This window comes from Sinocyclocheilus rhinocerous, unplaced genomic scaffold, assembly GCF_001515625.1.
Source record: "Sinocyclocheilus rhinocerous isolate Xijiao unplaced genomic scaffold, SAMN03320098_v1.1 scaffold769, whole genome shotgun sequence".
In the NCBI taxonomy this organism is placed as follows: domain Eukaryota; kingdom Metazoa; phylum Chordata; class Actinopteri; order Cypriniformes; family Cyprinidae; genus Sinocyclocheilus; species Sinocyclocheilus rhinocerous.
The window spans coordinates 9023-19472 of record NW_015636562.1 but is presented as its reverse complement, the minus strand read 5'-3'; the positions used below and the strand labels follow the sequence as shown (position 1 = coordinate 19472).

At 37.4% G+C, this 10450-nt stretch overlaps 1 protein-coding gene across 1 annotated transcript; it reads left to right on the top strand.

Moving 5' to 3' along the window:
* The first annotated feature begins 7065 nt into the window (after window positions 1-7065).
* LOC107747961 (uncharacterized protein C1orf198 homolog) lies at window positions 7066-9750 on the top strand. The gene is made up of 3 exons (XM_016562596.1): window positions 7066-7390; window positions 8478-8528; window positions 9023-9750. Exons 1-3 carry the CDS (start codon window positions 7103-7105, stop codon window positions 9701-9703), a joined length of 1020 nt encoding a protein of 339 aa, XP_016418082.1. The 5' UTR covers window positions 7066-7102; the 3' UTR covers window positions 9704-9750.
* Window positions 9751-10450: the final 700 nt, after the last annotated feature.

Below are 10450 nucleotides of genomic sequence, written 5' to 3'. Positions count from 1 at the left end.
TAAACAGTATAGATGATTACTTAATGGTAATACAATATTTGTGAACACAACTGTGTATGTCAGACCATAAATCCCCAAAAACTGTGCATGGGGGCTTGCTTTGGTGTTGCCACCCCTCATAGACCCCATGCCACCCCTTTGCCACCCTAAAAATTATTTTCTAGATCCGCCCCTGCTTATAACGGTATAATATTAAGCAGTTTTTGCTTATAAATAAATTGCATACAACAGCAGTTAATAGTATTATGCCCTGAATGAGACTGGAGAGAAGTTCTAAGTGAAATCTTTTGCAGTTCATAATGCTTTTTGAAATAGGTTACAAGGCTCCCAATTCTGGCCAGTTGGATGTTTGCCCAGATTCAGAACAAAAGCACAATTAGTTTTTTGCACACTAACTGAACCCAGTGGTTCTCCTAAATGAAATCATGAGATTATTTTCCAAGCTCTGTAAAGTTCCAATAAGCAATAAGGCAAAAGTACAAAAAAAAAAAAAGTTTGCTTAAGAAAATAGCACAAAATAGCTCCACACCTATAGTTGTTGATATTTTGAATAAGCTTTTATTTTGAATTTTAGTCACATTTTTAGTTACTTTGTTGTGTGCATTTGACATGTTTATAATTTTTAGATATGACCATTTATTATTTAATTTAGTTTTAGTTTAGATTTAGTTTTTATTTGTTTGCAGTTAGTAGTTTTAGTGTTTTAACTTAAACTTATTCCATTTAGTTCAGTTTACAAAAATGGTTTTAATAGTTCTAGTTAATGATAGTAACCCTGCTCCACACAGCAAGATATAGTTAGAAAAGTTTGCTTCATCGGTCAGTGTTTTATAATGACTTTTATCATTTTCTCTTTATTGCTGTTTTGCATCATGCGCACAAAAAGCTAACTAACAATTCAGGGTAACAAATGCTTGAAACAATTCATATGCACTATAAAAAATGGTGGAAATGGCCTGAGTAACGAGCATAATACTTTCCTTGTCCTTGCCTCTCTTCTACAGTATGTAGGACACAGCAGAGCCGGATCAGTGAGAAGAAAGTGCTTCACCCGAAGCTGTGCTGCATTTCACTGTCTGCAGTTACAAGTGAGGAAAACGCATCTCGCAGGACCGGGGGCCAAAGGGCGTGAGGTAAGACATGGGTGGCCGTCCGCAGTCGTGGTTCCACTGCTGAAATCTTTTTCCATGCTGCGGCTCTGTGCGCTGGACAGTGTGGGAAGACACGTGGGATGAAAGAGCGTTTGGTAAATGCCCCAGCCACACAATGTTTAAAGTCTACACAGGGATGTTTAGATACTATTGGAAATCAAGTGAAAAGGATGGATGGATGAGAAAAGTCTGCTATGAGAATTCAGAGCCCTTTAGATAACCCTTTAGCTAAACCCGAGTCTCCGGCCAGAAGATCATGTTCCATTTCTGCATTGAAACCTTTTCAGGAAAGTGCTCAGAGAATAAATGCATCACTTCTTAAAGGAATTGTAAGTTAATCTCATAAGCGCAAGATTGTCGAGGTTTATTTGTGTGCCATTGTTTCTACATTGACCCCTGATCCCTATCATAAGGATGCTGCGGTGCAATCTCTTGATGGATAAAAATCATTTTATACAGACTAATCCATAGTTATTAGTTATTTGGTCCACATATAAGGAGTTATACATGCACAAATGTGAAGATCGACACGTTTTGGACTCTAGTCCGCCATTATCTATGAACATCTGCTGGCTTATATGACCCAAAACACTGTCACAGTCTCAATTTCAAGAAGGAAGTAAAACAATTCGGTGTAGAAAACTATGCAATCTCTATGGTGGGAAAAAAGAAAATGGTCTTGTTATTGCACAACACATGCATTGGAGCTGTGCTCTTCAGAAGTGAGCTGTGCCTCACATGTGGCGCTCATCCAGGCCTGCTGCGCTTCTGCTGTGCTGGCCCGCAGGATGAAGGTGTGTTTACTGTGCTTTGGTGCGAGGGTCCAGCCAAACGTCCCATCATCACCCTCCAGCATCTCCACCTTTGCTCCTACCAGATTAATGGCCTTTTCTGCTGGCTAGGAAAAGATCACAGTTCAGAATCATTGAAAATGTCAAAATTCATGTTATAAGTCAGACTTTGTTATAAGCAGTGCTTAATTTGAGCCGGATCCTGTTCCGGTAAATGTCAGATTTAGGATTTTTCGTTCCGGTAATTGTTTTTAAGGATCCGTCATTAGATCGTGACAGTGCGTGCGTGCATATGAGAGCGAGCGCATATTTGGAGGTTATGCATTGGTCCTCAACATATTTTTGACCGTGGCCAGTCAGCTTTCTTCAAACTCGCTCTCATTGATGTTTTGTGAGCAGCAGAACGTTTGGAGAGAGTGTAATAATACCAGAAATAATACCAAATAAAGTGAACTATTATAATGTATAAATATTATAAACACGATAAACATAGCTATACGTTAGTATAGCTCACTCCTAAACAAATCATATAAATGTAATGGTATTCAGAACAGAACAAGAATGAAATAAAAATATATAAACCAAAACAAAGCGAAACTGAAAGTACCAGGCGTTAATTGGGCTCACGTACCTCTTATTCGGCACAAAATGTTTCCATATTCGCGATGTATTTGAATGAAACTATTATTTATAATGTAGAGGCTTTGTACTTCACGCGCGTTCGTATATCGACAGAAATATCATCTTCACATGAGCAAAAATGTGCTTGGCATACTAAGTGGGCCAGTTATACCACGGACTATTTAAATTGACCAGTGTAACCTTTATATTTTTGGTTGGCTATTTTATTTTGATAATGAACAGACTGTGAAGTAAGTCTGAATTGCTAGAATATGTGGGGTGTGTGTGCGCGAGGCGCCGGCGTGATCGAACAGCTGAAACATAAAATACATAATTTTTGGTCATACAGATAAGAGTAAGACATAATTCGAAAGCACAATGTGTTTCCTTTTATTTTTGTACCTCACAATAACAACAAAACATTTGTGATTTTGTAAAATAAAGCAAGGATGCACGTTTAATTAAAACTGTTACTTATTTAAGTCAGATATTTTTTTGCATATTTATACTTATACTCAGTGTTGGGGAAAGTTACTTTTAAAAGTAATGCATTACAATATTGCGTTACTCCCTAAAAAAGTAACTAATTACGGTACTTAGTTACTTTTTATGGAAAGTAATGCGTTATATTACTTTTGCGTTACTTTCGCGTTACTTTTTAAATATAAGCAGGACTTGATTGTTTTTAATATAAGAAGTTCTATTTATAGCAAATATAAAAGCCCTTTCACACCAAAAAGTGTAATGAATAAACCTCAAGCAAAAGTAAATTCACGTCTGTACAGTAGAACGCAGAAGAAACACTCTTCAGCAATAAAAAAAACAAAGCACAATTGTTAGTTTCTCTAAAGTCATTTTTGCTTATTAGTATGGTTGAACTGGATCAGCAAAGGTCAGCAGCAAAGATATTGGTTAATAAAATGGGATTAGATACATTTGTGTTATTTAACATATTTAATTATTGCAGGTTTGCGTCATATTCTGAGTTTGCATTTCACTGTTTTAATTCATTTTGATGAATACTAAATCTGTTTTTTGTGAGTGGGATGAATTAATGCACATTCACATTTAGTCTAGAACTACAGTAACATCATGTTCACACAGCGCACACAACGCCTCTGTACTCCCGATTTCTCCCAATATGGGGACAGGAGACCTGTCAGTCAATAAATGGGAAAACAAAGTAACTGGAGTTACTTTTTTGAAAAAGTAACTCAGATATTTTCTTGTAAATTAAAAAAGTAATGCGTTACTTTACTAGTTACTTGAAAAAAAGTAATCTGATTACGTAACTCACATTACTTGTAATGAGTTACCCCCAACACTGCGTGTAAAGTAAGTGGCACCTGGGTTTTGAAAAAGGCAAACAATCATTAAAACAATTGAGCAAACATGATAATCATCAAAAGATAACTCTCATTAAAACCGCACTTATCATAAACACATAAATTAGAAAAAAGGACAAGAGGCACTGCATCAGTGTTCACATGAGCACTTTGTTATTGATATCCATACATGATGGTAATGTTATAGGAGCACAACACAGTCACATGGGGAAAGGAGAGCCAGGTGAGCTACAGGTATCGTACAGTATATACAGGCCAGAAATATTGAGAGGATCGAAGACAGAGAGAGAGAGAACATTGCACAAACATACATCACCCTCCCAACTAAAACGTCTCTTTCACTGGAGTTTATCCTCTAATAATCTGATTCCAGTTTTACCAGTATTTTATTCCTGCTTCATACAGAAGGAAAAAGCAACTGGAATGGCACCAACCACTTGTGAGGAACCACTCTTGAATCCCACTAGCAGACGCATTGGTTCAAAAAGGCACTGGACAGCTATTTCTCTCGCAATCTCTCTCTCTCGCTGATATTTACCGGGTGGTTCTAGTCGAAAGCAAAGCGTATTTGGAAAACCAACAGACAAACCTTAAGTGACCAGGATTGATCTAAAGCAGCAGCACTACAGTACAATCTAGATTGCGCAGCTTTTTGTGAGAGCATTTTCTTCTACTCATAACATCCCATAACAGTATAATGTACATTTGAAGGGTTTTCGTTATTAACCGTTAGCGTTTAAAGTTCCGGTTTGTCTGATTTGTCGTTGTGTTTTCTGTCTTGTTAATTTGTTTTCGGATTTGTCATTGTGTTTTCTGACTTGTTATTTTGTTTTCGAATTTGTCATTGTGTTTTCTGACTTGTTATAATGTTTTCTGAATTGTTGTTGTGCTTTCTGAATTGTTATTTTCAGTGTTGGGGAAAGTTACTTTTAAAAGTAATGCATTACAATATTGCGTTACTCCCTAAAAAAAGTAACTAATTACGTTACTTAGTTACTTTTTATGGAAAGTAATGCGTTATATTACTTTTGCGTTACTTTTTAAATATAAGCAGGACTTGATTGTTTTTAATATAAGAAGTTCTATTTATAGCAAATATAAAAGCCCTTTCACACCAAAAAGTGTAATGAATAAACCTCAGGCAAAAGTAAATTCACGTCTGTACAGTAGAACGCAGGAGAAGAAACACTCTTCAGCAATAAAAAAACAAAGCACAATTGTTAGTTTCTCTAAAGTCATTTTTGCTTATTAGTATGGTTGAACTGGATCATCAAAGGTCAGCAGCAAAGATATTGGTTAATAAAATGGGATTAGATACATTTGTGTTATTTAACATATTTAATTATTGCAGGTTTGCGTCATATTCTGAGTTTGCATTTCACTGTTTTAATTCATTTTGATGAATACTAAATCTGTTTTTTGTGAGTGGGATGAATTAATGCACATTCACATTTAGTCTAGAACTACAGTAACATCATGTTCACATAGCGCACACAACTCCTCTGCCGTCAAAAATTTAACTACGTCGTTCGTGCATATAAGGGTAAGGGTGTGGGATGCACATCGGTGATGTGGAGGGAGAATATACCTTTCGCTGGTCTCACTGTCATCCCGTAAGACTTCGTGCAAGGCTGTAAAGATGACCTCGTCTTCATTATTCTCTGCTTCATCATCATCAGCTTGAAACATTCTGAATGCCTTTACAAAGTTCGCGCCATTGTCCGTGACAGTGGCAGTTATCTTACCACAAAGAGCAAATGAGCTGTGAATTTGCTCTATCTCCGCTGCGATGGCATCGTACGTGTGTCTCCCACGAAATCGCCTGCAGGCGATTGCAGCTTTTTGGCGATGCAGACTAGCAGGGTCGATCCAGTGTACAGTAATGCCCAGAAAACTTTTATTCTGAGCAGTCCATAGATTTGCAGTGGTGGAAACATATTCCAGGTCGGCAAAAGTTTTCTTTAGGTCTGTCTCCATTTCCATATATGCATTGTCCAAAAAGTTTGTAAAGGTTTTGCGATCGGGCAGCACGCCCCCCGTCCTTTTGCCTGTCACTGAGATTTTGCTTATGATATTACGAAATGTAGGCGCCTCCACAGTGGATAGTGGCTGCATCTCCTCGACAATAAAAGCAGCAACCAATTTGTTGAGTTCAGTCGAACTAATTGTTTTACCTGGTGAAGGTGAACTGAAATCAAGCTTTTGTTGTTTAGCTTGAGGCGGGGTGCAGGTATCATTCGGCTCTTTCTCGTCCATCTCTGTTGTGCTGTGCTTTGCATGCAGATGTTTTTTTAAAGTGTTTTTTGTGTTTTTTGCAGTTGACAAGAGTTTTTCACCTACACATAATCTACACTTAACGACAATCCTTTCTTCGACTTCTTCGACGAGTTCAAAATAATTAGAATACTTCCATCGCAGAAATGTAAAGCTCTGACCTGCCATCTCCGTTTCTGACTATGTCTGCTCCCGCGCACGCATTGAGTGCGTGATTCTACGTGATTACGTTCATTTTAATTAAGTAATTACATTTTTTTTAAAGCAAATTAATTAAACTGAAAAAAGTAACTCGCGTTACTTTTTTTTTTAAAGTAACTCGAATATTCATGTGTAAATTTATAAAGTAATGCGTTACTTTACTAGTTACTTCAGAAAAGTAATATTATTACGTAACGCACGTTACTTGTAACGTGTTACCCCCAACACTGCTTATACTATGATTGAATTGTATTTTTATGAAAACAAATGTTGTTATTTTTAATGTATCTTAGGTATGCATTTTCCTAAAATCATCCTGGCAACCAATTTTTGACCCAGGGTTTGAAGCAGTGCCCTAATTAGGTTAATGCAGAAACTTGTGAACGATGCTCTCTATATAACTGGCATCACCGTTTAGTGATGTCATTGAATGTTCCGGGAAAACTTAAAGGTGTTTCTAAGCATTTCAGGGGACCTTTAAGTTGTATTTCCAGTGTCGGTCACAGCGCATTTTTATTAATGTTTTGGATCCGGCAATTATTCATTTACAAATTAAGCACTGGTTATAAGTCAGAAATGACAAGGAGGCAGTTTCCCGCAATATAAAGTCAATGGAGAGCGTTGGATTGCGTGGTGGGCGTGGTTTTCATGTTATGACGCGTGTCAGAATAAAAGTCTTTTGGGCACGTCGGCGCTCGGTGTCCAGCTGTTGAGAAAAATGGCGGATCACCTGCTCCTCACGGAGGCCAAAAAGCTGGAATATTTCTCCTCCATCAACTCTATGGCTCGTAAGATTATGGAGGAAAGGGAGAAGATAAAGGAGAGGCACGGTCTGACTTGGGATCAGATGAGTCCGGTCGAACAGGACACGGCGATAGACAACGGGATGCTGGACCCGCGGATCCGGGCTCGGTACGCGATGCACCGGGTGGAGCGAGAAGAGCTGATCTGCTTCCCGAAACTACTGCTCCAGACCGGACAGAAGACCGTGCACTTCGGAGACGAGGTGCTTATGTTTGGATCGTCAGGTGTTCATTTAGAGCTGTTGTTGCTATTTCGTTGTAGACTTGTTGTTTTGATTATCTCAGGCTTGTCTATACAAAACAATTACATTATGATGTGAACAAATAAAAACTAACCTTCTGTCTGCTATTTGATTCATGTTTTTACTTGTGTTTCTTTTACTATTCTTTACATTGAATTGATTTTCTACCTTTACATAATATTATGCCTAGCCTATTTGTTAATGTGCCAAATATGGAGGTCTAAATAAAATAGTTTACTAAACAAAAATGTTATTAAACCAGCTGCTAAAAAGTTAAATATATATATTAAAGTGTTATCTTCAACAATAGTCAAATTTAAGTTACATGTTTTCACTTGTTAAACTTCTGTCCTATTTGTTAAACTGTTTACTTAAATCTCTATCAACTATTTATAATTTAATACTTAAAATCTCTCACATTTTAGTAAACCGCTATTGTCAGATATTTAAAATGTCTGTACTTTAAACGGTTTACTAAACATATCTGTCGATTATATCTCAAATTTAAACTTTACTAAAATCCTTTTTGAATATCTACAGTTAAACAGGCTACCAAACCAATGTTAAGTGTCAACAAAATAAATGTAAATAAGCTCCAATAAATACATTTCTCTAAATTAAACGGCTTACTAAACGAATAGCTATAAATGAAACGGTTTACTAAATATTTATACAATATTTTAAATAAATCTGTGCCACTTCTATAAATTCTGGTTTAAATTTTGCAATGCAGTTTATCTGGCTTGCAAACTGATGATAAAAAGTAAAAAAAAAAAAAAGAAAAAAGTTTGCCAAACAAATATCAATAAGCGCTTTCCAAACAAATCTCTTAGAATTCTATATATTGTTAATGTTTATGAAAGATGCATCTATGAACCACTTATTAAACAAATCTGTGCACCATCTTTAAATTTAAATTATTTATTATATTTTGTTATAGGCTGGCTTACTGTATTTTTATCCCTATTCAATGAAATAGAAATGGCAGATTAAAGGAGTATTGTCACATCTTATGGCTTGTTAACATCTCAGTCTCTTTTGTTTCAAGGACTTAACATGGCAAGATGAGCACTCCGCTCCCTTCTCCTGGGAGACCAAGGTAAGTGGGCCACCTCTACGGTGGCCGTGAAGTGCAGAGCAAATCACAATTCTGAAAACAAAATAACAAATTACAAACGCAAATGCAAGTCTAAAAAACAAAATAACAATTCAGAAAGCACAACAACAATTCAGAAAACATTATAACAAGTCAGAAAACACAATGACAAATTTGAAAACAAAATAACATTAATAACAAACCAATGATTAATCCCAAACCAATGGCGCTGTCTCAAACTGTACCTACCTCTTCCGGTTTGTCTGATTTGTCATTGTGTTTTCTGACTTGTTATAATGTTTTCTGAATTGTTGTTGTGTTTCTGAATTGTTATTTTGTTTTTTAGACTTGCATTTGCATTTGTAATTTGTTATTTTGTTTTCAGAATTGTGATTTGCTTTGCACTTCTCGGCCACCGTACACCTCTGCTAAAAATACATATTCATTTTGCTAGCAAAGAGCAAACAAATGTGATTCAGCCCGTCCCTTCCCAACAGAGTCAGATGGAATTCAGCATCATCTCCGGTGCTCCAGAACCGACCGTTCCCTCCTCAGTGAACGAATCCAAACCCAAGCCCTCTCAGAGCACCAAGCTGCCCAGCACTGACGAGTCGTCCTTCTGGAAGATCAGCGCCGAACGCTCGCGGCTAGAGGGCGAGAAGGCTGAGTTTCAGTCTCTGACGCCCAGCCAGATCAAGTCTCTGGAGAAAGGAGAGAAGCCTTTGCCGTCGTACCTGAGGTCAGAGTCTGGGGCGAGGGAGTCAGAGGATGTGCCTCCCTCACGGCCGGTTCAGCAGAGAATCACCAAACCTCATGCCCCTCCTCCCCCGGTTCCCATCAGCGTGACCCCTGTGGCCATTAGTGTGACCCCAACACCTCCTGCTCCCGTGTCCTCCTCAGAGGAAGGGTGGGAGAGGGCCCAGAGCACGCTTCCGTCTGTAAGCACTATGGATGATGTGTTCAGTCCTGGTCTGGTCACCAGGTCTTCCACTCAGTCCAACAGCACAGTCAAAGATGCCAAGGCAGAAAGCTCACCCACCTCCAGTCCTACCTTCTCACAGGTTAGATGGAATTTCACCTTCATTTCATATAGTTCGATGAAGACAGACAGTTGTGCATGGGTAAATGCCTTGATGTTCTTCATATTTTTCTTTCCGTTAATTAATGCAATATATTAAAACGCAATTCATGAGTACAATGACTTGAATACAACTCTTCTAGAATGAGCCTGTTTTGAGGTTTTGTGTTTTGGAGGCACAAAGTCCATAATCTTGATACATTTTAAAAAAATAAAGGTTCTGGCATCTGTAGTTATACGAAGAACATTTGAACATTCATAGAACCTTTCCATTGCACAAAAGGAAAAAGATTATTCTTTTAAGAATCATTGTTGACTGAAAGGTTCTTTGGGGAACCCAGAATGGTTCTTTTATGTCATATTTGTCAAAATCATCTTCTGGAACCTATATTTTTAAGAGTTTATCAGAATGAAAAATGAGAATGCATCAGAAAATGATTAAATTAATCCTGTTCTTCAAAAAGAAAACCTCAAGTAGTTTGGCAGAATCATTTATTATTATTTCTTAGAAAAATGTGAGGTTTTCAATGAAGTTGTTAGTTATATCAGTTTAAAAACATGTCAGGTTTTTCAGAACCAAAACCAACATGAATACAAAAAGTATGTTTAACAATTTGGACGTATATGTATGTATGTATGTATGTGTGTGTGTGTATATATATATATTAGGCCTGGGCGATAAAACGGTATCGATATTTATCGACGGTACACCTTCTTCGATAACGATATAAAAAATGTTCGATATAGGCACGTGCTCTGAGTGACGCAGACAGCACACACAAACATGAACACATGCTGAATTGAGTGCTGTGCCTGCCTGTGATGAGGAGATTGTGAATAAAAAAAT

Coding starts and splice junctions, on each gene's coding strand:
- LOC107747961 (XM_016562596.1), top strand. CDS start 7,103: ATGGCGGATCACCTGCTCCTCACGGAGGCCAAAAAGCTGGAATATTTC. Junction 7,391..8,477: donor CCGTGCACTTCGGAGACGAG/GTGCTTATGTTT, acceptor TTTTGTTTCAAG/GACTTAACATGGCAAGATGA. Junction 8,529..9,022: donor CCTTCTCCTGGGAGACCAAG/GTAAGTGGGCCA, acceptor CCTTCCCAACAG/AGTCAGATGGAATTCAGCAT.